Source organism: Solenopsis invicta, chromosome 7 (genome assembly GCF_016802725.1).
Source record: "Solenopsis invicta isolate M01_SB chromosome 7, UNIL_Sinv_3.0, whole genome shotgun sequence".
In the NCBI taxonomy this organism is placed as follows: Eukaryota; Metazoa; Arthropoda; class Insecta; order Hymenoptera; family Formicidae; genus Solenopsis; species Solenopsis invicta.
Genome location: NC_052670.1, coordinates 14,106,433 through 14,134,409, shown reverse-complemented (window position 1 = coordinate 14,134,409; position 27,977 = coordinate 14,106,433). Strand labels below are relative to the sequence as shown.

Genomic DNA, 27,977 nt, shown 5'->3' with positions numbered 1-27,977 from the left:
AGTGGCCAACCAGACGCTTTGACGGGTAAAATAAAAACAATAACAAATATGGATATAGTTAAATCAACCGTATATATCATATTAGTGACAGAGTTCGATGTTTAATTGGATCAAATTAAGTTTTATTACTATTCATGTAACAGCATTTTTTAGTGTAATTATATAAATTTCAATCTTGATAAGAGCAAAATCATTTATTCTGTATGATATTAAAGAGTGGCTTACTTTCAATGTCTTCCTTGAAGTTTCTCGAAAATATTCCGAATGTTACTAAATTGTTTATATTGTTATTTTGGATAGTCATGTTAACGTGTATATCATCGTTGTGAGTATATTCATTAAGTACCCAATAGTTAAGCGGAAGTATATCTGAATTTAATGTAGACGGCATAATCAAATTGTTTTTATAGTCGTGGAATGTTGCTGCGATTTCAATATTGCTGAATACCGTTTTCGATCGATTCGCGGAAAAGTATGACGAGTTTACGTCAGTCGCACATTGAATTACGCCGCATCCACGTACACCACCATCAACATTAGATGAAAAACGATGACGACCATTAGAAACCATCAAACAATATTTTGTCTTTGGGTCTATATTCGCAACTTCTACTTTAAAATCGCAGCAGAAGTCATTCTGGCAGACAGTTTCCGTGGTACTTCCTTCCAAGGCAATCGATTTAAAGTAGCTAAAATTATTTGTCAGCAGGAAGATTTTATCCTCAATTGTCGTTGTGCCATCGTCGTTTTCTCGCTTCTTTCGTAATTTATCGTTTGCATCTTCTCGATCCTTTGATTGATCGTGGTGACTAGTTCTCATCATTTTGGGTACATCATATATCAATAATTTCTCGTGCGTAGTTGTAGGCATTATTGAAGTTCCGATTCCATGACGACCTGCATGAAATGTTGTCTCGTTCACATATTGCGCGGTAGAAGATTTCAATTATGAATAGAGGAAAAGAGGATATTATGGCTACTGTCGACAATATGGCTACCTTTATTATTTCCTGTATTAGGTGACGTATTCTAATAATTGCTTATGGAGTTATTCATTTAGTATCCCGCCGTTTTTAGTGATGCCAATATGCCAATACATAATGACTGACAATTGTGTATAAGATACTTTTACTTTTGACCACTTCTAAACTTTTTCAAGGTATACTTTTAATCTTTAATTATACACACTTTCTCATTATTCTTAAACTTGAGTGTATTATCGCACAAATGTACATACACTCGAGTATTTCTTTGTTATTTAATTTTTTGCTCGGCTGTAAAACATTTCGAGTTATATTAATACAAAGTTAAAACAGTAACATGTAATTTTGTTAATATAATTCTTTAATAATTCGAAATTTTGATATCAAAATATTTCTTTCTGTATCGATTGTTATTCTAAAGAGCGTTGTTTAGAAACATACGAGACATTATTTTATGCTTATTGTTTAATGTTGAACAGAGATAAAATAATATTTCTAATGGTATTTCTAAAGTTTCTGAACGCTGGAAAATTCTAAATCAAGAAAATTTTAAACTTTGCAAAATTACAAATATATAATTTTTCAACCAAGCACTGTGTCTTTTTAAACTAAACCAATTTTTTAAAATTATTTTTATTGATAGCTATTTTATAACCACTTTTTTTCTTTTACCACAGTATTAGACTTTTTTTAAATCACGTCCTAAATAATAAATATCTTATTATTTTGAGAGAGAGTCTAGAATCTGTCAAACAACACTCCGACGAATATAATTGTTTATAATTCAATAGAAAATATTAATTATAAACAAAGTTATTTAATATAATAAAAGTGGCTGCCATATTACCCTTTTCTCCTCCTAAAATTTCATATACAAAATATAATTTTACGCACCTAAATAAATTCCACTACCACCAATACCATAGCTAGGTTTGTTATAGCCCGAAGCTAAAAGGTTTACGTCTTCAGCAAAGGACCATCCTGCTTGCGTTTGTACAGCTAGAATAATTAATAGGTACATATATTTTGATAAAACTTTGAAAAAGAAGGAAAAATTCTGTTAAATTTTGTTTACCTGTTAAGAATGGTAATATAGAAAACCATGCTGTAGGATATACAATGTCAGTAACTTGAAGATCTCTTGTCAAATTTAACGCGGGTTCGTGAAATAATATGTCAAAGCATATAAAAGTTCCAAATTTTACTCCAAAATCAGTATCGAAAGTCACTACTTCCGGCACTGCTCTCACATTAAATTTGTGTTCTTCATAAAGATGTGTTTTACGATACCTACCAATGTAATTAAATAATTTACATATAATATTGCGAGCTATGTCTTGCAGTAATAATTATTGTTTAGAAAAACTAGTCACCTGGCAATAATTTTGCCTGTACGATCGAATACAACGTTACTATTGTAATAGAATACTTTATCATTTGTGCACGGTTCGGCAGTGCAAGCTTCTTTCTCAGCGATGTTGAGTACAACATAGATTTCATTATTTCTCGCAGCACATGATATTTTCTTCAATGCCTATGGAAAAAATTTTTCTGTTAGATCATATGATTTAACATATTTTGTTTGCCAAGGCTTAGCAACTGGAGATTATCATAGTAATTTTGAAATCAACATTGAAAATTGCAATTAAATATGATTGTATTATAAAATGTAGTTAGCTGCTGTTATAAATGCCTTAGACTCTTCGATAGAATCGTACAATTCTTTATATTCTGAGAAATAAATAATAAATTAATAATAAAAGAGTATTAAATCTTCCAAAAAAATTTCTCGTTTTGATTGTAAAGAAATTTAATAGAGGAGAAAAAGGTAATAAGGCATCTATTTTTATTTTATTAATTAACTTTGTTTATAATTAACATTTTCTATTGAGAGTTGAATGATTACATTTGTCAACATTTTGTTTGACAAATTCTAGACTCAAAGTAATGCAATATCTATTATTTAGAATGTTATTTATAAAAATCTAATGCACTGCGGTGGAAGAAAAAAAGTGGTTGTAATATGACTATCCGTAAAAATAGTTTAAAAAAATTTGTTTAGTTTAAAAGAAACACAGTATCTTGTTACAAAATTATATATTTTTAATTTTCCATTATTTAAAATTTTCCTGATTTAGAATTTTCCTGCGTTTAGAAGCTTCAGTAATACCATTAGAATTTTTATTAGTAATATCATTTTTCCCTGTTTAACATTAAACAACAAGCATAAAATGATGTCTCTAATCTTTCCAAACATTGCTCTTTAGAATGACAATTGACAAGGACAGGGACTTTCATATGGAGGATTTGGAGTTTTCCACACCCAAAGCTTGCGTGAGTGTGGAATTCCACACCCAGAATTCGGGGTTTTAAAAAAAAATTTAATTTTTGATAAATTTTAAGAATTTTTTGTTTGACAAAAACGATATTTGACTATGGTGCCATGAAAAGATAGTATAAGAGCTAATTTCTGCGTGATATTAAGAGAAAAATAAAAAAAAAGGTTTTGTATTTGTAAAGAAAAAATATATAAAAAAAATTAAATGTAGAAAAGAATATATACAGTAAATATATTTCGTATATATAACAAAAGCAATATTATTGAAACTACCTACACCCCCCCTTCCTTGCTTCGATGAGGTGCTCCACACCCAGAAAAATCAAAAGTCTCTATCCTTGACAATTGATTTATCGAAGAAATAATTCGATATAAAAATTTTGCTTAAAAAACCATATAACAAAATTCCATGTTATTGTTTTAACTTTGTATAACTCGAAATGTATACGGCCGAATAAAATGTTAAATAACAAAAAAACACTCGAGTGTATATACCTTCGTGTAATAATACACTCAAGAGTAAGAATAATGAGGAAGTGTATATAATTAAAAGTTAAAAGTGTACCTTGAAAAAATTTAGAAGTGCTCAAAATAAAAATGCTTTATAACAATTATCAGTCATTATGTATTGGCATTACTAAAAAACGGCGGGCTACTAAATAAGTAACTCTATAAGCAATTAATTGTTGGAATACGTCACCTAATAACGGAAATAATGGAGGTTACTGTATTTTTGAGTAGCCATAATACCTTCTTCTTCTCTATGTTATTTATTTCTCAGAATATAAAAGAATTGTACGACTTATATATTAAATACATACTTCGCTGACTTCTATAGTATCTTGAGTACAAGGTGTATAATTGTCTGAAGCACTAGGAATAATAGTTGTCCAATCTCCCATTTCTGCTCTTTCTGGAAAGGTAAACGTTGTCAAGCCATCTTCAGGCATAACGATTATATCCGCATACTAAAAATAATTTATTTTAGATAATTTTTATAATATAGAACATGTTAGCAACAATACACTAATTCTTATACAACATCTGTGAAGCACATTGAATAAATCTATTTTCTTTTAAAGATACTTACATCACTTGCTGCTGCTGTAATAATTCTAACATACGCATCGGAATTTACTTTCAAAGTTTCGATGCCGTTTGTAAAATATTGTGGAGGATACTCCACTACAGCTGCTTTGTAAGTTGAATCGCTTGGTATTGATCTCTGTAATAAAATATAGATATGTGGATATAAAAAATTGATCGATCAGTTCTCTCTAAAAAAATGATATTTTTATTATTGTTAAAAATATATATCATTAAATAGAGAAAAGTTATTTTACCTGATGCGATAGATGTACACATACTGCTAGTAGATAAACAATAAGCCAGTGCTGACCCATATTTGACAAACTCATCCTGTTTTCATCGGAAAAAAACTTGGTAGTTATTTTATAGCAAACAATAAAAAAAGTAACTTATACATAATTAATTACATAAACTCAACAATTTTAGAAGCATGAATGTAAGTTCTTATTAAAAGGATAAAGTTTTTATTATAGAATTTATTTCTATTTGTTTATATTTGTTTATATTGGGTTGTTACATGAGTTTGTTCAGTTTTTTAATCTATTTTTTGATGAAACGTAAAAGAACTTTTATTAACAAATGTATTGTCTATTATTTTCTCTTGCAGCGTAAAATGTTGATTTATGTCCACTACAGTCGTTATCGTAGCTGTGTCGGATTGTTACAGTCCATCCGTTGTCGACCTTTAAGTTTGAACTCATCTTTTTTGAACCGGTTACACTTTTGTGTGTCGTAACCGGTTACGACACGATTGATAATTGCAGATGCTCCGCAAAACATTGTATATTAGCTGCTTATAGCTCTAATAGCACAAGACGTCCTCGGGATGATCCTGAATTCGTCCTGAATGTCCCGGGACAATAATGGGACGGACTTAGGACATTATACTAGGATGAAAATTTCAGGATTTCCCGAGGAATGTTAAATAAACTAAAGCAATTCTATATATAACCTACATTGTATCCAATGGACGTAATTTTAAGTCACCCACACAGCACACTGTATCCAAAGGACGTTCTTAGATCGTCCAAGTCCTAAATCAATCCTAAGGACGTCCTTTGACCGTCTCTCTGTGTCATATGGCATAAACTAGGAAAGCTAAGGAAAAATAAAAAAATTCACGGTTATAATATTTTTCCACATTCCTACATTCTGCATTTGTAAAAATCAGTACAAAAACTATAATTTTATATATATTTATATAAATAATTTGGTTTAATTATTCATAGTTCATCTTTTCGAGAATATATACTTACTTAATCTATCAGTTATATGCGCATATTAGCATAAAGTGTTCACAGATCATCATGAAAGATCTAGTTCGCAGCGATCATGGAGATCAAGCAACTTTCACCGGAGTCGCGACTTGGATGCGTGACCGTTTGAAAATTTCCGAAAAAAATTCTTGATTTTTTTTGCGAAAAATGTTATTAAAATATTCTTTTGCTCATTGGAATTATATGTAATAATATAATATATTTATGTAAATATTCCTTAAATATCCTAAAATAGTCCTGAAATGCGTATGTATATCCCGAGGATTGTGAATGGACATCTTTAGGACTCCCGATGGGATGTCCACAGGATGTCCATGGGCAAGAATGAGGCGTTTATTTGTTAGTCCACGGGATGTCCTGTTGACTATAACAGGTAATCCCCAGGGTATCCCGCTCGTCCCGATAGTTCGTTCTTAGGAAGTCCCGTGGACGTTCCTGTGCTATTAGGGTAGAGTACTTTCTATTTTGGAAATAATAGTGTAATATTCCGATAATGCTCGTTTTGCTCTTCCATTTTATTTTGTACAGAACTAACTATAAATTGAATCGCTAAGTTGAAGAAACTGTATATTAAAATATAGCCTTTCTCTAATACGACCAGTGTGGACTTTCTTCCACCTAACTTTTCCCTTCTCGTTAGGGAGCTACTAGCCAAATTAAACGCGTCAAAACAAACTTTATGAAACATTTCTATGTATCTCGCCATAAATGTTTTATAACACATATATTAAAATATCTTAGAATTAATTTATAAAGAATTATACTTTTTTTAACAGAAAATATTTTGCATTTGTGTATTTCATTAAAAAAACATAGTTTTTAATAGAACGTTCCAATATACAAAGATTTCCTATAATAAAATCAGAGTTGAAAACATTACTTTATAAAAGTAATGTGTTACCATTATTTTTTGTAGAAAGTGACGCGTTATCGTTGCTATTATTTAGAAAGTAACGATTACTTACTTTTTCTTTTTATTTAAAATGCCATCCAATAGTCTATATCACTATTTAACTTTCATCTAGAATGAGTAGATTAATACAAAATCTATATAAATACAGAGATTTTATAATAGTAACTGCAACATACTTAACATTTCTAAGATTTATCAAAAATGTAAAAATTTCTTAGATAGTTCTACTGTTACGTTTGCGAAATTATGTGAAATTTGAGCACAACTCTGTCACTGATTTAATAATTATTAGATTTTTTGTTTGAATTGGTTTTTAATCACTTTTTATAGTAAACTCACTTATTTGCAAATTACAAATTTGATGAGAACATAGCACTGCAAGTTAAATCAAATTTAACAAAATAAAATAGTGAAACTTATGAGAATAAATTAAGAGAAGAAATAACAATGTAAGACGCTTGTCAGGATGCATGAATTTTTAATTGTAACAATAAAATTGAACTATCGCAAGTGCAATTTTCAAATATGTTGACAATAAATTTTATGAACACAAACGTTTTAATTTTTGATTTGGATCTTCTTCAGTGTTTAGAACAGTAAGAAATTAAGAATAATAAGTGTAGAAATAGGATAGAAGTAACCACATGTCTCTTCCCAATGTTATGTATGTACAATAAAATACTGTAATTAATCGTCAAATGATGTCAAAAAGCGAATTGTAACGAAAAGAAAGGTCGTCAAATTTTGATCCTAATTAAGTACACAAACTAAATCAAATTATTGGAAATTGAATTATTAAAACATGAAACATGAAAACTTACGTGTTTGAAAGAGAAATTGGACGTTATAGCAAAGCGTTGAGTTAAAAGTAACAGAACAAATGAGATGGAGAGAGAAAATATAAGTACCATCCCCTCTACACAGAAACTCATGATTATCTCTATACAAGAAAATTTAAATGATGTAACATATCTGAGTAAAGAGAAATTTTTGTTTCATGTAAATAAAATTTTAGAAATAAGATATGTTTATTAAGTTAACAATAACATCTTATTGTTAAAATTTAAAAAAAATATAAAAAATTACAAAATTCTAAAAATTGTAAAATTGAGTATAAAATTTGAGCACATTTATCTTATTGGTTTAAACTATTTTTTGTTTATATTTTAATTTTTATATAAAATCGTCTTGTAATATTTATTATAAATCTTATGAAATAGTAACATTGCAAAATAAATTATATTTTTTTATTTGCAATATTTTTAGAAGTATCATAAAGTTTCTAAGGATTTAAAAGCATTTTTAAGAAGATATGATCGATGCAAATCTCAACAAAATGCGAACTACGTAAAATAAAACTAATGAAAAGTTAATAATCATTGATAAGATTTTAAACACTTTACATATATTTTTTTGCCGTTAAAAATAGTATTATTTAGACAGCTAATCTGTAATGTTTCATTACTTATTGTATATCACTGCAAATTTTAATACTTATCCATTCCTGGAATCTTAAGATTAAGATTTTAGTTTTTAATTATTACCTTTCTAATAATTAAAAAAAATTTTTACTGTGTTGCTAAATTGGTTATATTTTTTCTCAAAAATCTTCTTTAGTTTATAAGTATATGATAGTGCAAAATACGATTTTGTTTTCTTTTCAAAATAACTTACGGTCAATAAATATTAAATATTAATGCGATAACATTTTTATCAACAGTTCGTTAGACATAAAGTTCTCTCAATGACCTCATATGTAGAAATTTATTGGGTATATAATCTTACTACACAAATGTAATTTACAATTTACTGAATAGGGAAAATAGATGTATTTGTAAAATAGCAGAGGGCCATGGAATAACTAACGTCATAAAAGACACTTTAAAAAAATTACAAATTAATGATTCTTTGTAGATTTTATACATTAATTAGTGCCACAGAGTGCCAATGAAAATTTGATAAATATTTTATAAAATATATTTTATTTGAAAAACATTTTCCTAAAAATAATTTCTTTGTTTCTAATGAGCATTATGCAACGCCCATTCTAATGTTATAAAGTTGTGAGAACGGTCGTACGTTTATGATGCAATGGGTTCATGATTATCTCGTAAGATATTATGTAAGGGAGTGTGACCTCTGTTATTCCATAATATAATATATTTTTAGATATCGAATTCAAACATATTAAATTCAATTGCATTAAAGGCACGTCAATTTTGAAGCTTTTTAGATAAAGTTAAAAAATTATAATAATGTCAAATAATTCTCAACATGCTTCTCAAAATTAAAATATATGAAAAATTCGCTGCTACTTGTAAAACTGAAATTTATAAAAACGCAATAAACACTAATGACCAGTAACCATCCTACAATGTCTAAATCGAAGATAATGAAGTAATTTTAATGGTTGCTCTAAGAATTTAGCATAAACTATTCAAAATATCGTGGTATCTCACTATTCCACATATCTTCATTACTTCCATCTTTTCTCTATTTTATTAGTTTTCTATTTATATACGAAAAAATTACATGATGAATTTTTGAAGTTGAATTTTTGCAAAGACGTACAAAAAGATTTGATTGATTATTTATATAATTTTTATGTATATTATTATAAAATATTTTAAAAAGTCATGTAACGGTCATATCAGTCGTTCGATGTCTCCTGTTATATAAGTTGTATGAAACTTTTATTTTCTTAGAAGCTACATTGTCAATCAGATTGAAATTTTAATACAATATTAGTTTTGCTTTAAATAATATTCAATGTAATTTTTCAATTGTAATTTTTAATGTTTTGATCATACCTACTTCAAAACATTTTTAAAAATAATGGGTTAAAATCACTTTTATTATTAAAAAAACGTTTATTTTAAAAAATCGAACAGAATATGATGCCAATACTAGCCAACAACAAGATTTTTGTGTGTATAACAAAAAATGTATTATCTGCACGTATTACATAGTGTAAACGTTTCGATCTTAAGTTATGATCAATAAAGTCTTCAGTACAAAATTGATGCATATTACATACTGTTTAACGGTTATATAGGTTGAATAAAATTTTGTAAATGCATTTGACGATTTAAAATTTATTTTATTTAAATAATTGTTTCTTAATACTTAAAGGGTAAATTATGATTCAAAATGTTAGCCAACATATATTGTACAGTGAACAATGTGAATAAACTAGAAGTCAAAAGGGTTGTTTATTTTAATGTTTAAAATTTTGTATTTTAACACTTTAAAAATGTATTATTTTATTTGAAAATCTTTGCAAAACGTTTAAAGTTAATCAAAACTGAGAATAGATAAAAAGATAAAAGAAAATCTATATAAATAAAAATGTAAATGCTTGTTTGTTCAAAATCTTAAATCTCCCAAAATTCTTCAACAAATGTTTGAAATTTGACAAAACGTTGAATTCGAATACGCGCGTGTTTTTATATAAAAATTGTATACCCACAAAAATACCGCGCTTTCTCTTTTCTTACTTTTCCATTTAACCAGACTGAACCACAGCAACACGTGGCAGGGCACAGCTAGTAAAAAATATAATTAATGAATAATAATAAAAAAAATTAAGTAAAATATATTCTTAATGTTTCTATTTTCTGTAATATCTTGTATGTATATAATATGAATCTCTAAACGTTCAATAATATTTTCAGAGTTTAAACATGACTGAATTATATAGATCCTTATACAAACGTTAAATTGTGTGTGTAAAGCTGGCATATCATTTGGTGGAAACTCACTAAACAATAACAGTTTTGGGTTTATCTTTAATAGTTCTACAGTTCCTGACAGATAAAATAAATAATTCTGGTCTTTAAAGCGAAAAAAACGCGTAGGACAAAGTGAGACGCCAGGTTAACGCAGCGTCTCAATTTGCCCTGCGTCATTTTCCAAACCCAATTCTTGTAAGATTTTAAAAGATCTATATCTAGAACTCATCTTCTAGATGAGTTCTAGAAAGAGCTCTAGCGTTTAACATAAATTATTTAATTAAAAAAAAAAAATTATTACAAAATATTTATTTTATAACATTACATAATAGAGTTTCGTGTACAAAAAAATATTTTTCCTCCAGTTCTGAACGTATCTAAACGCCTTCCAAAAAGTACCGGTCGATTCAATTATTTATTAATTAGAAAAAAATTGTTATTTTCCGCAAAAGTCGTATATTCGCGCATATGGGTCAGACGCTGGTGTATATTCGAGAGTTCTGTGTACCATACTGTAAAAATTCTTTTCCAATAGTTCTTAACGTATTAAAGCGCCTTCCGAAGAGTTGCGGTCGATTCCGATATTAGTTAATCAACAAAAAATTAATAACTTCCGAAAAAGCTAATTTTCCGCATATATAGGTGAGATGCTGGTCTTTCTCGTAGAGTTTTGTGTACGAAAAAATATTTTTCCTACAGTTCTCAACATATCAAAGCGCCTTTCGAAGAGTTGTGGTCGATTCCAATATTAGTTAATCAACAAAAAATTAATAACTTCAAGAAAAGCCGATTTTCCGCATTGATAGATGAGATGCTAGTTTTTTTCGACGAGTTTTTTGTACGAAAAAATATTTTTCCTGTAGTTTTGAACGTAACCAAGGTCTCTCCGAAAAATTCCGGTCAATTCAATTATTTATTAATTAAAAAAAAATATTTATTTTCCGTAAAAGTCATATATTCGTATATTTTAAATATTCAAAAAATATAACAAAAAAATTAAAAAAACAAAAAAACAGAAATCCCCAAAAAATACAAAAAACAAAAACAGAAACCATAATCTCGTCACGTTTACGTCATTAGTTCCGGGTTACGCTGAGAACGAGAAAAGCCAGTTGTCCATATAACAATACATTTGCCAGTATACATATAACAATATATGCGGCTATATCAGAAAATAAAAATTATTTAACAAATAATTAATAATGCTGCCAAACTCTATGAAACATTGTTAAAAATGTTCAGACCTACAGGAAAAATATTTTTTTATGCATAGATCTAAACAACTAATCAACGTCTCACCCATGTGCGAATATACGTCTTTCGCGGAAGATAACAATTTTTTTCTAATTAATAAATAATTGGATCGACCGGAACTCTTCGGAAGGCGTTTAAATACGTTTAGAACTGGAGGAAAAATATTTTTTTGTACACGGAACTTATTATGTAATATTATAAAATAAATATTTTATAATAATTTTTTTTAAAATTAAATAAACTATGTTAAACGCTAGAACTCTTTCTAGAACTCATCTGGAACTATAGATCTTTTAAAATCTTACAAGAATTGTGTCTGAAAAATGAAAACAAACTGAGACTCTGCGTGAATCTGCAATGGCGTCTCACTTTGTCCTCTGCGTTTTTTTCGCTTTAAAGGCCAAAACTATTTGTTTTATCTATCAGGAACTGTAGAACTATTGAAAATAAATCCAGAACTGTCAATGTTTAGTGAGTTTCCACCAAATGATATGCCAGCTTTACACACACCGTTAAATTCAAATAAGTATTACATAAATTTTTCTGTATACATAATATTTACTGTATGTAATGTCTTTTTTATTAATTACATTTTTTTGTAGAAAAATAAATAGTTTAAACAAAGTTTTTTAGGCAAAATATTGAAATGTGTACAGGATCATCAAATCTGTGTGCACTAGCCAGCCAGACTTCTGATTACATCCTTAGAACAGATTCAAAGACATGAATGAAAATGATTATTCTAATGTCATAAATAGAGAAGAAATTTTTTGGATCAATATATTGAAATGTGTTTAGCCATTTTTGTTATAGGGATGCCGACACTCCGCATGTAACATAGCATGGGATACCCCGTCAGTGGAATCGCGAGAGAAGATTTCGTCATTGAGTCCAAGTGTGCAGGCTGCGGACATGAGAAAAAGTCCGTGGGAGTAACCGGCGTCGAGAAAATCATCGGAAGATTCGTGGCTGCCCGAGAACACCGACTTCCCTTAAATTGCGCGCCAAAGCGCGACAGTGTGATTAGCGCGGACAGTGAGAGCCGCGTGATTAGGCGGACCCATCGACATACAGAATGGACTGCTGATGACCCTGGTAGAGATAAAAAGACAGATAGAGTGAGAGGCAGATAATAGAAAGAACATTCGTTCTCTGTCTACTGTTGAAACTTCCAACAACCAATCAGGCTTAGTAGACAGAAAATGAACGTTTTTCCTATTAGAGTCCTATAAAGAGAAAAGCGACATTAATGTCCGAAGCTCTGATTGATAATCTGATTGATACTTGATTAGCTAAGCGAGCAGCCATATTGTGACCACAACTGTTTGCAGAATAGTACGAATGGTGTTTGATGACGTTAGAGCGGTCCCAATATGGCGGTGGAGAACTCAATTGGATACTGAAGGTTGTGGTGGGGGTTTAATGTCGCTTTTCTCTTTATATAGGACTCTATTTCCTATTGTCTGCCTCTCACTCTATTTGTCTGTCTACCCCCACCATGGTCATCAGCAGTCTATTCTGTATGTCTATGGGCGGACCCAATCGAGAAGCGTGACAAACTCTCATGCGTGGGGCCAGAAATCCTGCGCGCCCCCTGTGGAAAATTCTGGCGTTCCTCGTCTTCACTCTCGCCGCTATTTCGCTGTGGGAAACGTGATGAGCTGCAAGAACGACCACCTGCCTCCAGAATCTTATTTTGATAACGTGGTGAGACAAACCACTCTTTTGTAAAGCCACCGATTTCGCTTATCAGATGGGTCGTACGCGGTAAGTGTCTGCGGTTTTGCATTCTGGGCGAATAGCTTTTGTACGATTCGCGAATATTATAGCGTATTTCACTAGCTAAACTGGTGCGCACTCAGTGCTAAATGCAGATATTTGGCACGAGCTTCAATAGACAGTATCGGTTCTAGTGCAAAACGCACTGAATGCGCCTTAGTGCCGATCAGTGAAAAACGTTATTAGAGTGCACGTGTTCGAGTCACGAATGTTGCATGCTTTATTCTGTTGGCGCCGGCGCCGCCTCATCCGATCTCGTTGCGGATTAATTACGTTTCTTTTGTTAGAGCGCTCGTCAATACCACAGCTAACAATAAGTCTCGTGTGACATTCTTTCTCGTTCTTGTGCGTTGCGTTTTGTTTCAACTTTTTGGCCACACAGCACACTTTATCAAAAAGACGTCTCAAAGACATTTATAGAAGGTACGGACTTTTTTCAATCGTCCCTAAAACATCTTCTATAAACGTCCTTGAGACGTCTTTTTGATAAAGTGTGCTGTGTGGCCAAAAAGTTGAAACAAAACGCAACGCACAAGAACGAGAAAGAATGTCACACGAGACTTAGCTGTGTTGTGTGGATATCTTTGTCTAACGCGTATGTATTTCCGATCGCGCGGTTTTTGTAGAATCATCGCATGTGTATGGAACGAATGTGCACACGCTAAAAAGTGCCATTGACATACGAGCGGCGTACATCATTCGCTTATCATTAGCGCCTCGAACCTTATTTCGTCGGCGTCTTTAAGTGAGCTCGTACCGACAACCGCGTGACATATTTTTCGGCCACGTTTGCGTATAGAAAATGCAACACCGTTGCGAAATATTATCTGATGTAATTAATGCTTGTGAATATACTCGTTATTATCTTTGTTACGTAATGTGTTCTCTTTAAGCTTCCTTGCTTTCTTCCATCCTGTAGCTCGCACGGAACTACTTGCTCTGACAATTCCGTGGCTGAGCAGTCAGCAACAACACGTTCTGTTATTGGCGGCTGAGAACATTGCTGCACAATTATCATCAAAATTTCATGAACCACTCTGAATCTTTTTGCCAATCGTGTACGAGCACACCACTTTAGACGAAACCGCGATAAAGAAGGTTCACATAAAAGATTTAAAATCTACCATAGTTTCTAGAGTGAGACATGTTTTAGTATCCTCTTTTCTTTTTTTTCTTTTTTGTTCCCAGTTCCCGTACGCACCGTGTGCGTTATCGTCGCGCTGCCGTTATGGTGGATGATTATGAACGTCGCCGAGAAGATTTTTGGCGGAGGCATCGAGACCTGTTTCGACGAGTCCGAAGAGAATATCTTGGCTATTGGCGGGAGCTGAATGATATCGGAGAGAGATACCGAAAGAGCATCCTGACGATCCGAGGCGCCGTGGTCAGAAGCAGGCCTGAAACTCGTGATGTAAGGGTGCAGGTGGAGGCACCACCCGTCTCGACTCGAAATATCGGAGTCCAGACAGACCCGATCGTGAACATAGGACCTATTCTACTCGACTGGCTGCGAGCTCAGATCGCTCGCGCAGAGCAGGAAGTGCCAGTTGCACTGAAACCAGCCGAAAGACCGGTCCCTCCCAGGGTCGCACCAAGGCAGAAGCGAGGCCCCGACGACGTAGTCATTCTGGGATGCTGGAATTGCGGCTCCTGCCTCCACTTTTACTCGCGCTGCCCGTTGCCACGAGAGCATATCTTTTGTTATGGATGTGGCGGGGTAAATGTGACCATCAAGGACTGTCCGCGATGCGGAGACAATTGGGCCCGGGCCAAACTGCGGCACGCGGGCCAGCAACGCTAAGGGGATTCAGCGCGGACTAGCGAGCTGTCAAGATGCAGAAGGGACCGCGGACGCCGGAAATGTCGTCCGTTTTCTAAGATGATTTGGACAGGTTTCGAAGGATCTCAGGGGCCAAGGGACAATCATACCATTCCCGTTTGTTTTTTTTTGCGTCTTCCCTTTTCGTTTTTTTCGCGTCCTCTTCTTTGTTTTTTTCTTCTCGACAGTCTCATTTTGATTTTATTTTTTTTCTTTCTTTAGTTCGAACCCCGGTTCTTTTTTTTTATTTTTTCGCAGTAATCATTTTGATTTCGTTTTTAATTTCTTTCAGAATCTTTTAACTTAATTTAATATAATTATAATAATTTTATATATATATAAATATTAACAATAATACAAAGATTAATGCTATTGATTTCTAACATATATTTGATACAATTTCTAAAAATATCACATATAATATTTAAAAAATTGTCTATGCATGTGCTATAATGAGATTAACAAAAAAATGCTGATTAAAATTTAATTTTTGATCTTATTTTCTATTCTCTTTGTACTGAAAAATAATATTAAGGAAAAGAATCTTGCATTATTTGACAATAAACGGAAATAGGAAGTGATTCCTAGAAAGTACGCCATATAAAAATATGTACATGTACAGAATGTATAATATTTAAATATATGAAAGTGTGTTGTATATGTAACTATAAAAATTACAATATTGGTAAGAGCAAATAAACATCATAGCACCAATAACGCTATATGTTATATTTTAATTAATAAAAAGCCGTATTTGTATCGTCTTTATTGAAATCTCTCGAATATATTCCAAATGTTACTAAATTGTTTAGATTGTCATTTAGGATCATGTTAACGTATACGTAATCGTTGTGAGCATGTTTATTAAATATCCAATTGTTAAGCGGAAGTAAATCTGGATTTAATGTAGACGGCATAATTAAACTGTTCTTATAATTATGAAATGTTGCCGCAATTTCAATATTGTTGAATACCATTTTCGATTGTTTCACAGAACCGCATGACGAGACAGAGTCATTCGAGCATTGAATTATGCCGCATGCACGTACACCACCTTTAACGGTACCATAAAGACGAATACCATTAAAAACTACCAAGCGATATTTTGTATTTGGATCTATTTTCACTACCTCTACTTTAAACTTGCAACAGAAGCCATTTTGACAGACAATTTCCGTGGTGCTTCCTTCTAAAGCAACCGTTTCAAAGACGTGAAAATCTTCGTGCATTAACAATATTTTATCCTCAACTATCATTGTGTTGCCTTTCTGTTTCTTACGTAATTCATCGTCTGTGTGTTTGTTGTAATATTTAGCTTTCTGTTTTTGATCCTTTAAATGATTATGGTAGTTGTTATTATATCTAGCTCTCTGAGTTATTTTGGGAACTTTAAATATCAATAATTCTTCGTCCGTAGTTATAGGCATTATCGCAGTACCGACCCCTTTACGACCTGCATGAAACGTTATCTCATACACATGTCACATATTTGGACGGTAGAAGACTTCAATTACGAATAATATTTTAAATATAAAATGTATATGATAAATATAAATATGTTAAATATAAAATGTATGATTTTACCTAAGTAAATTCCACTACCAGCACTGCCAACGCCAGGTCTATTATAGCCTGAAGCTAAAAGATTTACGTCTTCAGCAGAGGACCATCCTGTTTGCGTTTGTACAGCTAAAATAATTAATAATTACATATATTTTGAGGAAACCTTAAAAAGAAGGAAAAAATTCTGCCTGTATTTACCTGTTAAGAATGGTGCATCAGAAAACCATGCCGTAGGATATACAATGTCAGTAACTTGATGATCTCTTGTCAAATTTAATGCAGGCTCGTGAAATAATATGTCGAAACATATAAAAGTTCCAAATTTCACTCCAAAATCAGTATCAAAGCTCACTACTTCTGGCACTGCTGTCACATTGAATTGGTATTCCTTAAAAAGATTTGTTTTACGATACCTGTAAAAGGTAATTAAATAATTTACATACAATATTGCGGTGCATATCTTGCATCAGTAATTATTAACTAAAAAAAATATAATATATTTACCTGGCAATAATCTTTCCTGTGCGATCAAATACAACGTTACTATTGTAATAGAATACTTTATCATTTGGGCACGGTTCGGCAGTGCAAGCTTCTTTCTCAGCGATATTGAGTACTACATAGATTTCATTATTTCTCGCAGCACATGATATTTTCTTCAATGTCTATGGAAAAAATTTTTCTGTTAGATAATATGATTTAACATATTTTGTTTGCCAAGGCTTAGCAACTGGAGATTATCATAGTAATTTTGAAATCAACATTGAAAATTGCAATTAAATATGTATTATAAAATGTGGTTAACTGCTGTTATAAATACCTTGGACTCTGATAGAATCGTACAATTCTTTATATTCTGAGAAATAAATAATAAATTAATAATAAAGGAGTATTAAATCCTTCAAAATCTTTCATTTCTTATTTCATTGATTGTAAAAGACATTTAATATATTATTTATTTCTCAGAATATAAAAGAATTGTACGACTTATACATTAAATCCATACCTCGCTGACTTTGATAGTATCTTGAGTACAAGGTGTATAATTCTCCGAGGTACTGGGAATAATAGTTGTCCAATCTCCCATTTCTGCTCTTTCTGGAAAAGTAGTTGTTGTCAAGCCGTCTTCAGGGAAAACAATTATATCAACTTTCTAAAAATACATCATAACCTTTAGTTAACTTTTGTAATATAGAACATGTTAGCAAAATACACTAATTCGTATATAATATAGTCTATGAAGCACTTTGAATGAAATTATTTTCTTTTAAAGATACTTACATTACGACTTGCTGCTGCAATAAGTCTGACATATGCATCGGAATTTACTTTCAAAGTTTCGCTGCTGTTTGTTAAATATTTTGGAGGATACTCTACTACAGCCGCTATGTAATTTGCTGCCTTTGATGTTGATCTCTATAATAAAATGTGAATATATAGGATTTATCAAATTTATTGAGTAGTTCTCTCTGAAGAGAACAATATGTTCATAATTATTAAAAATATCATTAATAAGTAGTGAGAAATTGTTTTTACCTGATACGATAGATGTGCACATACTACAAGTAGATAAATAATAATCCAGTGGTGAGCCATATTTAACAATCTCAACTGTTTCTGTCAGAAGAAAAATCTAATGATATCATATTTCTTGTGTAAAAATTTATTTTCACAAAATGTTTTTAACTTTGAAATTTAAATGATCAGGTAATAGAAGCGCATTGTTGATCGATAGTAAAAAGGGAAAAAACTTTTTGTTATAATGTTGAGTCGCATAAATTTTTTCGAAATTGTTTAAAAACTTCTTTTAACTTAACTTTCGTGGCATATAAGAAAACCGCAAGTATTCTTAAAGTTGGAAATGACAGTTTATTGTGTATTCGATGAAAAATTGGCCAAAAGTTATCAAGTCAGCAGTTTTACAGTAATATTCGCAATTGTTTAATTAAAATGAAAACAATAACAATAAGATTAAAAAACGATAAAAATATGCATCACTCAGCATTCGATATGGTTTATCGATGCATTAACGTAAAGTCAATGTAGAATTGTTTCCGGCTGCGTAAAACAAATGATGGCTTATACATTTATCAAAGTATTTTTCGAAATGATAGGAAGTTAGTCTTTAATCAAACTTGGATTAACATAATCGGCGATAAAAATAGACTTATAAAAATAGTAGTAAAATTTGACTTCAAAAGATTATTTGACTTTTTGTTTGCATTGCTTTATAATCACATTTTATAGTACTTCTTTGTAAATTGCACATTCGATGAAAAAATAGCACTACAAATTACATAAATTGAGTTTAACGAAATGGAAAAGTAAGACTCATTAATATAAATCAAGAAAAATATACACGCAGAAAAAAGATTAGCCAACAAAGCTAAAATTTAGCTGTAGTAAGATGTGTCTTTAAAATAAAGACAGCTAATATCGTTGCTGCCGGAGCTAAATTTATTAGTTATTAAAATTAGCAGTTACAGCAAGAAATATTTGCTGCCAGAATCAAATAATGTTTAGCGAATGCGTATATAGTTTCACGGTCCTAAATCTCAGTCTACAATAGGTGTAGTAAGCCTTAAACCGTAAGAAATTGACCAATCATAGTTGAATATGAGGAGAATAATTGACCATGGTCAATTTTTTACGATTTAAGGCTTGCAACATTAATTGTAGACCGGGACTAAGGTATTGAGGAATAGTGACTTTTTTAGCTACACCTGTTAAAGCACACATTTTATTTTAGCTAATAAAACTGTATTTTGCAGCAAATATATTTTATCTTTAATAACCAATTTTTAGCACTGGTAGAAAATATCGAACTAACTACTGATATTTAGTTACTACTTCTAAGTCATTTTTTCTCATGTATAATGCTGCTGTGAGACATTAGTTATAATTGCATACATTTTTAATTGTAACAATAAAATTTTACTATTGCAAGTGAGGTTTTCACATTTGTTGACAATAAAATTTATGAAACGTTTCGATTCTTGATCCTCTTTCTGATTCTTGGGATTCTTTTCAGTTCTTAGAAGAATAAGAAATTGTATGAACAATAAGTGTAGAAATAGAATAGATGTAGCTTGATGTCTTTTCCCAACATCATGTATAATTGTATGTACAACAATATACAATAATCAATCGTCAAATAATGTAACAAAGCAAATGATAATTACAAAAAGAAGGTCATCAAGTTTTGATCTTAAGTTAAGTACACAAACCAAATCAAATTAATGGAAATAATTGTTAAATTAAATTGTTAAAACATAAAATTAACGTGAGAACTTACGTGTTTGAAAGAGAAACTGCACGTTGAAAGCAATGATGAGCTAACGTGAAATAACAAGACAAGTAAGATGGAGAGGAAAAATTAAAAGTATATGTACCATCCCCTCCACACAGAAACTCATGAATATCTCCGAACAAGAATATCGCCACGGATATTGCCAAATCTCCGTGATCTCCGTCATCAAAAGTCGTCGACTTTTGATGGAGTGGAAATATAGCCACGTTATACGAAAACAGCGAAGCAAAGTTTACCTGGAGAGTTCTTGCTTTCTCTATAGGAGCGCAAAACCTGGAAAGTATAAACTAATCCAACTTAAATTTTTGTTGCGATTGACCACACATTCCAGATAATCAGATTGCCATTTCAGGTAATCAATACCAATGTTTTAATATAAATTATGAGAAATTTGATTTTTTTATACGTTTAAGAGATTTTATTTTAGATACTTTAAATTAAATGAGTCTAATTATAGGATAAGAAACGTTTATTTATTGCAATTTGCAACAAACACATTGAATGCGTATTTTCTTAAAAACAGAAAGAAATGTTTATATTTTCATTAATAATAAAATATTTTTGATATATAATATAAAAATAAAATGTTTGACAAACGCAGTTAATGTCAGAAATTTTGCAAAATTCATACATTTTCTCATTTTAATTGCGAATATCAACAATCATCATGTTGTTTATAAACATCTATGTACATTTAACAAATGACAAAAATAATTTTACATAAATAAAAATAATTTAACAATAATTTGAAGATTAGTGCTAGAGAATTCTAATATATTTGTATTGATTGTATCAAAAATATAAAATTATGCTCTTATAATTTGTACATAATATTAAAAAACTTTATATGCATAGGTCTCACAAACTGTTAATTGCCAAGAAAAGATGCTAATTAAAATTCAATTCTTTCTCTAATGTTCTATTTTTTTACATTGAATAATAAAATTTAGGGAAAAAGAAATTCTTGAGTTATTTGTCAATCAACGATCATAAATATAAAGTGATTTTTAGAAAGTTTGATGTATAAAAATATGTACAGATATAATATATACAAGAGAGAAGAGCGTAATACGTTATTTTCATTTTATTGAATAATTTTGTTTATAATCAATACTTTATATTAAAACTTGAACTATTATATTTATCAAAGTTTTGTTTAACAAACTTTAGACCCAAAATAATGAAATATTTATTACTTTTGATGACGCTATTTATAAAAATGTAACTTACTGCGTGATCAGTAGAAGAAAAAAGTGATGATAATATGGCTAAAAATAATTTTCTAAAAATTGTATTAATTTAAAAAACAACACAGTATTTTGTTACAAAGTTATAAATTTTTAAGTTTTGTTTAAAATTTTCCTGCGTTTCTTGACTTTAATGATATCATAAGAAATATTATTTTATTTTTGTTTAACTTCAAACAACAAATATAAAATGATGTTTCACTAATGTTTCTAAACATTTCTCTTTAGAATAATAATCGATTTATTGAAAAATTGTTTCAATATAAAAATTTCAAAACTGTATTAACAAAGTTCCATGTTACTATTTAACTCTGCATAATTTAAAGTGTGTATAGCCGAATAAAAAGTTAAATGTCAAAAACATACTTGAGAGTACATACATTTGTGTGATAATACGCTCAAATTTAAAAACAATGAGGAAGAGTACATGAAATTAAGTGCTAAAATGTTATTTGAAAAAGTTTAGAAATGCTCGAAAGTAAAAATGCCTTATAACATTTGTTAGCTATTGTGTATAAACATATTATCGCCATTAAAAAGCGGGCTACTAATTATATATTTCCATAAACAATTATTTGAATTCGTCACCTAATAACGGAGATAATGAGGTATCTGTAATGTTCACAGTAGACATAATACTCTTTTCTTCCCTGAATATATAAATTATAATTTTAATAATAACTACGTTGCTAATAACATTATAATTTAAGTAACGTTATAAAAGGATGCTTTGTTTGCATTTTCTGTATTAAAGTTCCTCGAAAATATTCCAAACGTTACTAAATTGTTTATATTGTTTTTTAGAGACATGCTAACATACTTAAGAGATACGTAATCGTCGCGAGTGAGTTCATAAAATGTCCAATTTTTTAACGGAAGTAAATTTGAATTTAATGTAGACGGCATAATCAAAATGTTTTCATAATTCTCAAATGTTGCCTCAATTTCAATATTCCCAAATACCACTTCTGATTCTTGCAGGGAACCGCATGACGAGACAGAGTCATTCGAGCATTGAATTATGCCGCATACACTTAAGTTAGCTTCAATGGTAAAGTAACGACGAATACCATTAAAAACCGCTAAACGATATTTTGTATTTGAGTCTACTTTTATAATTTCCACTTTAAAATTGCAGCAGAAATCACTTGCGCAGAGGCTTAATTCTGTAATATTTTTTTCTAATGGATACGTATAATAGTTACTAAGATCTTCGTGTAACAATAATATTTTATCATCAGTTATTGTGTTGTCTTCCCACTTCTTCAGTAATTCATCATTTACATTCTTCTTTCTATGATAATATAACTTAGCTTCCTGTTCTTTAACGTCTAAATGATCGTGATTTGTTCTGTATCTAGTTTCTTTTTTTATTTTTGGTACTTCAAATATTAACATTTCTTCGTGTCCAGTTGTAGGCATTATCGCCTTACCGATTCCTTTGCGGCCTGTATAAAATGTTATTCATATTTAACACATATTTGCATGGTAGAGTATTTCAATTACGAATAATATTTAAAACTGAAAAAGAATTATTTAAAATATATAGTGCGATTTTACACACCTAAGTAAATTCCACTACCAACATGACCAACGTTTGGTCTATTATAGCCCGCAGCTAAAAGATTTACGTCTTCAGCAAATGACCATCCTGCTTGCGTTTGTATAGCTAAAGTAATTAATAATATTAATACACATATAATAAAATCTTAAAAAGAAGAAAAAATTTGCCACATTTTACCTGTTAAGAATGGCACCTCAGAATGCCACGCTGTAGGATATACAATATCAGTAACTTGAAAATCTCTTGTTAAATTTAATGCGGGTTCGTCAAATAAAATATCAAAACATATAAAAGTTCCGAATTTTACTCCAAAATCAGTATCAAAAGTCACTATTTCTGGTATTTTTGTCACATCAAATTTGTTAACTTCCGTTACAAAAAGATTTGTTTTACGGTACCTATTAAATGTAATTAAATAATTTGCATATAATATGAGCAAGATCTTGCTACAATAATTATTATCTAAAAGAACTTTAATGCATACTTGGCAATAATTTTTCCTGTGCGATCGAATACAACGTTGGTGTTGTAATAAAATACTTTATCTTTTGGGCAAGGTTCGCTAGTGCAAGTTACTTTCTCAGCAATATTGATTACCACATAGATTTCATTATTGCTTGCAGCACATGATATTTTTTTTAATATCTGAAGATTTAAAATTTCTTTTAACATGATATAATTAAACACATTTAGTTTGCCGAAGGTCTCCAATTAAAAGAGAGAAGTAGAAAAGATTTGAAATTGGATAAAAAATCTAAAAACTTATTAATATAGGCATAAAGTTTTTATACCATATATTAAAAGAAAATTATTTGCCAAATTTTGAAATATTAACATTTGAAGCTAGCCTAAACGCGCGATATAAATCTGTGATTTGCAAGAATAAGTCGGGAACAAGCAAAGGTATCAAAATGTTTTTTTTTTAATTAAATAGTATTAAATATTACTAAATATTTTTCAAAATTAATGACTTTTATACTGTTATTTATTTACATTTTTCCAATAAAAAGCTGTCTATTTCTTAAATTCTTTGTATTTTTTCGCATTTTCTTAATTTTGAAAAAATTTTAAAAGTTTATTTTATAAGTAAAAGTTTTGAAACAAAATGTCGTTTATGGATCAGTAACTGGATCAGTCATAGACTAAGGTAGACGGAGTTTACACCGTTAGATAGGACAGGGAAAGCGCTGAGATTAGCGGTAAGGAGAGATTACCAGCACATCGGTTTGATTCGGAATTGTTCGGAATCATTCGGCTCTTAGCTGTCACTTTAAACTGCGTACAGCTTTGTTGCATTTTGTGATTATTCAATTATACACTTTCGTGCTTTTTTGAATATTATACAATGAGTTATTGTATTATATCTAGGTGCAGTGATCGAAATAACTGCAAAAGAAAAAATTGGGAGCAGCGAGAAAAAGAAAAAAAAACGGGAAACTTATCATTTCATTTGTAAGTAAAATATATCTATTGATTAATTTTTTAAGTTTGCAAGAAATTTATTATTTAATAAAAAAATTATGTTTATACGTATTTAAATAATAATAATAAGGTATTTAAATAATTCGTATTTAAAATAATTATTTATTTTTTATTATCTATTTATTATTATTTTTATTTATTTATTAATTTTTCTTTTATTTGTATTTAAATAATTTGTATTTAAAATTCAAGAAACGGGGCCACAGAGAAGATGCGAAACACGGTTGAACGCGACATGACTTCGCATCATTCATCGTATCCTACTGACGACGTACGTTGGCACGAACGCCCGACATTTCACTTCACTTTCGACACTTCATGGCATTTTCAAAACACTCACTCGCATCAAAAACTCGTATGGAACGACGAGGATGCGAGTTGAAATGCGCCACGATACATCGCCGTCCTGCCTGACCTTCCGACTGGTTGACCGTTATGGAGTACTGCGTACTAGCGACGTAGGCGGCGCAAGCGCGCAGGCGCGGCTCACACCGCTACGCAGTACGGCGACGGTGGTCGGTCTTAGTCGGTCAGGCAGGACGGCGCGATGTCTCTACGCATTCACCTCGCATCCTCGTCGTCCCGTACGAGTTTTTCGAGCACTTCGAGAATGCCGTGGAGTGTCAAAAGTGAAATGAAATATGGGGCGTTCGTGTCAACGTCCGTCGTTAGTCGAATATGATGGATGATGCAAAGTCGTGTCGCATTTAATCGTGTTTTGCATCTTCTTCGTTGCCTTGTATCCCGAGTTTCACACGCGTGTGAGTATCAGAAGTGTTTCGAGAGTGCCAAAAACGAAGAGTCAAGTGCGAATCAAGATGAATCGTTGTGAAGAAGGTCTTAGATATCGAATATTCGATATCTGTTGCCGAGACGAAGCTCCACGGTGCGACCAGCGGCGATCGGTGAGTAAATTTGTATTTGTATTCGGTATTCGCACCTTGTTCTCATTGCGTTCACGTAAATGATCGTCGGTACAGTGCGACGAGACAAACGAATTGGTCGCATGAAAGCGATTAAGAACGATTTGAAGTTGACATCCGCGTATACGCGCGAGAAAAAGAAAAAAAAAACAGGAAACTTTTCATTTGTAAGTAGAATATATCTATTGGTTAATTTTAAGTTTGCAAAAAATTTATTATTTAATTAAAAAATTATGTTTATACATATTTAAATAATAATAATGTATTTAAATAATTCGTAATTTTTAAAATACCAAAAGATAATCGAAAAAATAAATGGCTTAAAGTATTAAATTTAAAATATTGGTGTCAGTATAGTTTTGAATATAGCTCCGAGTAGTCACGTTCTTCTGGCATCTCAGCTTTATGTAAACCCGAATATAGCCGAACACTGCGGAAATAGCCGAAGTGCTGGTAGTCCCCCCTTACCGCTAATCTCAGCTACTCCTCGTAAAACGACTCCGTCTACCTTAGTCTATGTCAGAAACATATGAACTAGATTACTCACAACTTTTGCAAAACCACAAGTTATATTACGCGACAAGTCAGGCTGTAATATCTTCATATGTTAATACTTAAAAATTTTTTTAATAGTTTTTTATTGTTAATAGTATGAATAGAGTATTAAATAATTCACAAAAAATATTTCGTACTCAATTTATCCTTATCTATATTATCTATTTATATCTATATAAACGATTCGAAGTTTTGTGTTTTACCATTTCAAGCCTTTTTAAACTTTTTTGAAGAGAATTTCAGACAGATGAAAACCGTATTTGAAATCACAATCAGCAGAGTTGTGTAATTTAATATACTTTTTTAATTAAATTAAAGCTATAAAGTTAAAGTCTTACAAAATTAATTTAGTTACATTAAAAGTTATAAATAAAAAATAAACTTAATTATAAGTTACTTTAACATTAAATTAACTTAAATTAAAAATTAATTTTGAAAAGCATTATTCACATTAAATTAGGAATTTGTATTTTCTTTAAATTAAATTACTCAAAACAATTACAATAAAGATCATCAAATAAATTTTTAATATTTTATTTAAATTAAATTTATTTGAAATAAAGTAGTATTGTTTTTTTTAATGTAGAAATACGTTTTTCCTTTTAATTTTTTTCTTTGATATAAATAAATATTTTATTTAGGAGAAATACTAATAAATTAAATTTTGTATTTTATAAATAACTAATTCAAGTAAAAAATTGAATTATTAAAAATAAATTAAGTTAAGTTAAAAGTTATTAATTTTTAATTTTATTACTTAACTTTTAACTTTTTAACTATTTACGTATTATTCAATCTAAACGAGTCTTCTTTTAAAATGTAGTTGGCAATTATAGCTTTAAACTTGTATATTAAATTTTAATACAATTTTTTTTGAAAAAATTAATATGTTATTAATTTCTCACAATATAAAAAATTGTACGGTACATATATACATCAAATACATACCTCGCTGATTTCCATTGTATTTTCATAACAAGGTGTACAATTGTCTGAGGCACTGGGAATAACCGTTGTCCAATCTCCCATTTTATCTCTTCCCGGCAAACTAGATGTTGTTAAACCATCTTCAGGAAATACAATTATATCAACATTCTGAAAATTATGTTTTAAATAATTTTTGTAATGTAGACCATATTGACAAGAATACACTAATACGTAGAAAATGTAATCTGCTCAATAATTGAAACTATTTCTTTTAAAAAACACTTACATCACGAGCTGCTGTTGTAATAAATCTGACATACACGTCAGAATTTTCATTCATAGTATCACTGCTGTTTGTTAAAGATCTTGAAGGATACTCTACTACAGCCGCTCTGTAAGTTGTTGCGTTTGGTATTGATCTCTGTAATAAAAAATACATATGTAAAGTGTATAAAATTCACGGAACAGTTTTAGCTCAACAAAAATAATATATTAACATGTTACTTTTTAATTACACTGGTGTACTTTATCGTGCACAATTATGTAAATATTTCTCTTGATTGAAATATGATGTAATCTAAACTTACTGTAATTAAAATAATATATATCTTAAAGTTGACACAAATTAGAAAAAAATATTTATTTTTTACTTAGAGACCTACTGTATTTTGTTATGTTTGTAATAAATAATTATTTTTTAGCTTTAGAACGTTTATTTACTGCATCAGATAAAAAACGCTGTTTTTTTTTAAATTTTATTTTAGTTAAAACTCTTATCAAAATTTGGAATACAGAACTACTCCGCGGATATAATTGTATGATCAGAATTGGCAAATGTAGTGGAAAGTTAAAAATATTTAGCATTATTAAACAGATAAAAGTTACTTTACCTGATATGATAGATGTACACATACTACTAGCAGATAAAAACTGATCCAGTGTTGACCCATATCTAGTGTTGATAATCTCAACTGTTTCTGTCGGAAGAAAAATTCGATATTTATTTTATACAAAAACAAAAAAATTATTTATACATAGTTAATTAAATTTCAGAAATTTTATATGCATAAATATAATTCTTTTTATCTAAATTAAAGAAGAAAAGTTATTATAGAAATTATATTTGTCTATATTTACATATATCGCAAAAAAAGTTTTACATAATGCAAATGTGTTAAAATGTCTTAGAATTAATTTTTTAAAAATAATTTTTTTTATAACAA

At 30.2% G+C, this 27,977-nt stretch overlaps 4 protein-coding genes across 9 annotated transcripts; 1 reads left to right on the top strand and 3 right to left on the bottom strand.

The window, feature by feature from the left end:
* Positions 1-53: 53 nt before the first annotated feature.
* Positions 54-7,502, bottom strand: LOC105199809 (vanin-like protein 1). Of its 5 annotated transcripts, none has more exons than XM_011167072.3 (9): positions 7,422-7,502; positions 5,367-5,508; positions 4,665-4,740; positions 4,412-4,546; positions 4,143-4,289; positions 2,357-2,517; positions 2,059-2,273; positions 1,878-1,982; positions 54-897 (listed from the first exon to the last, which is right to left on the bottom strand). In XM_011167072.3, coding segments are annotated over exons 2-9 (1,548 nt in total). In that variant the 5' UTR covers positions 5,369-5,508; positions 7,422-7,502; the 3' UTR covers positions 54-190. The 5 variants fall into 5 exon arrangements, with proteins under 5 accessions (XP_011165374.2, XP_025993532.2, XP_025993531.2 ...); XM_026137747.2 differs by lacking the exon at positions 7,422-7,502 and adding an exon at positions 6,653-6,680; XM_026137746.2 differs by lacking the exon at positions 7,422-7,502 and adding an exon at positions 5,667-5,685.
* Positions 7,503-12,957: 5,455 nt separating this feature from the next.
* On the top strand, positions 12,958-15,402 carry LOC105199814. Of its 2 annotated transcripts, XM_039451584.1 has the most exons (3): positions 12,958-13,352; positions 14,284-14,462; positions 14,553-15,402. In XM_039451584.1, exon 3 carries the CDS (start codon positions 14,593-14,595, stop codon positions 15,163-15,165), a length of 573 nt encoding a protein of 190 aa, XP_039307518.1. In that variant the 5' UTR covers positions 12,958-13,352; positions 14,284-14,462; positions 14,553-14,592; the 3' UTR covers positions 15,166-15,402. The 2 variants fall into 2 exon arrangements, with proteins under 2 accessions (XP_039307518.1, XP_011165387.1); XM_011167085.3 differs by lacking the exon at positions 14,284-14,462 and having other exon boundaries at positions 12,959-13,352.
* Positions 15,403-15,843: 441 nt separating this feature from the next.
* Positions 15,844-20,451, bottom strand: LOC105199829 (vanin-like protein 1). Its single transcript, XM_011167098.3, has 8 exons — positions 20,042-20,451; positions 18,283-18,363; positions 18,028-18,162; positions 17,753-17,899; positions 17,251-17,411; positions 16,945-17,159; positions 16,768-16,872; positions 15,844-16,636 (listed from the first exon to the last, which is right to left on the bottom strand). Exons 2-8 carry the CDS (start codon positions 18,340-18,342, stop codon positions 15,921-15,923), a joined length of 1,539 nt encoding a protein of 512 aa, XP_011165400.1. The 5' UTR covers positions 18,343-18,363; positions 20,042-20,451; the 3' UTR covers positions 15,844-15,920.
* A 1,082-nt stretch (positions 20,452-21,533) lies between these two features.
* On the bottom strand, positions 21,534-27,758 carry LOC105199830 (vanin-like protein 1). The gene is made up of 7 exons (XM_026137749.2): positions 27,645-27,758; positions 27,041-27,175; positions 26,776-26,922; positions 23,352-23,512; positions 23,045-23,265; positions 22,868-22,972; positions 21,534-22,751 (listed from the first exon to the last, which is right to left on the bottom strand). Exons 1-7 carry the CDS (start codon positions 27,702-27,704, stop codon positions 22,009-22,011), a joined length of 1,572 nt encoding a protein of 523 aa, XP_025993534.2. The 5' UTR covers positions 27,705-27,758; the 3' UTR covers positions 21,534-22,008.
* Positions 27,759-27,977: the final 219 nt, after the last annotated feature.

What these genes read in the sequence shown, in the direction of transcription:
- LOC105199809 (XM_011167072.3), bottom strand. An exon ending in TATATTACCATTCTTAACAG is followed by an intron (nt 1,983 to 2,058) that starts GTAAACAAAATT and finishes TAATTATTCTAG; the next exon opens with CTGTACAAACGCAAGCAGGA. An exon ending in TGGTAGTGGAATTTATTTAG is followed by an intron (nt 898 to 1,877) that starts GTGCGTAAAATT and finishes CATTTCATGCAG; the next exon opens with GTCGTCATGGAATCGGAACT.
- LOC105199830 (XM_026137749.2), bottom strand. Translation starts at nt 27,704, where the DNA reads ATGGGTCAACACTGGATCAGTTTTTATCTGCTAGTAGTATGTGTACAT. An exon ending in ACAGGAAAAATTATTGCCAA is followed by an intron (nt 23,266 to 23,351) that starts GTATGCATTAAA and finishes TACATTTAATAG; the next exon opens with GTACCGTAAAACAAATCTTT. An exon ending in TGGTAGTGGAATTTACTTAG is followed by an intron (nt 22,752 to 22,867) that starts GTGTGTAAAATC and finishes CATTTTATACAG; the next exon opens with GCCGCAAAGGAATCGGTAAG.
- LOC105199829 (XM_011167098.3), bottom strand. Translation starts at nt 18,342, where the DNA reads ATGGCTCACCACTGGATTATTATTTATCTACTTGTAGTATGTGCACAT. An exon ending in ATACTATCAAAGTCAGCGAG is followed by an intron (nt 17,412 to 17,752) that starts GTATGGATTTAA and finishes TTTTTTCCATAG; the next exon opens with ACATTGAAGAAAATATCATG. An exon ending in TGGTAGTGGAATTTACTTAG is followed by an intron (nt 16,637 to 16,767) that starts GTAAAATCATAC and finishes CGTTTCATGCAG; the next exon opens with GTCGTAAAGGGGTCGGTACT.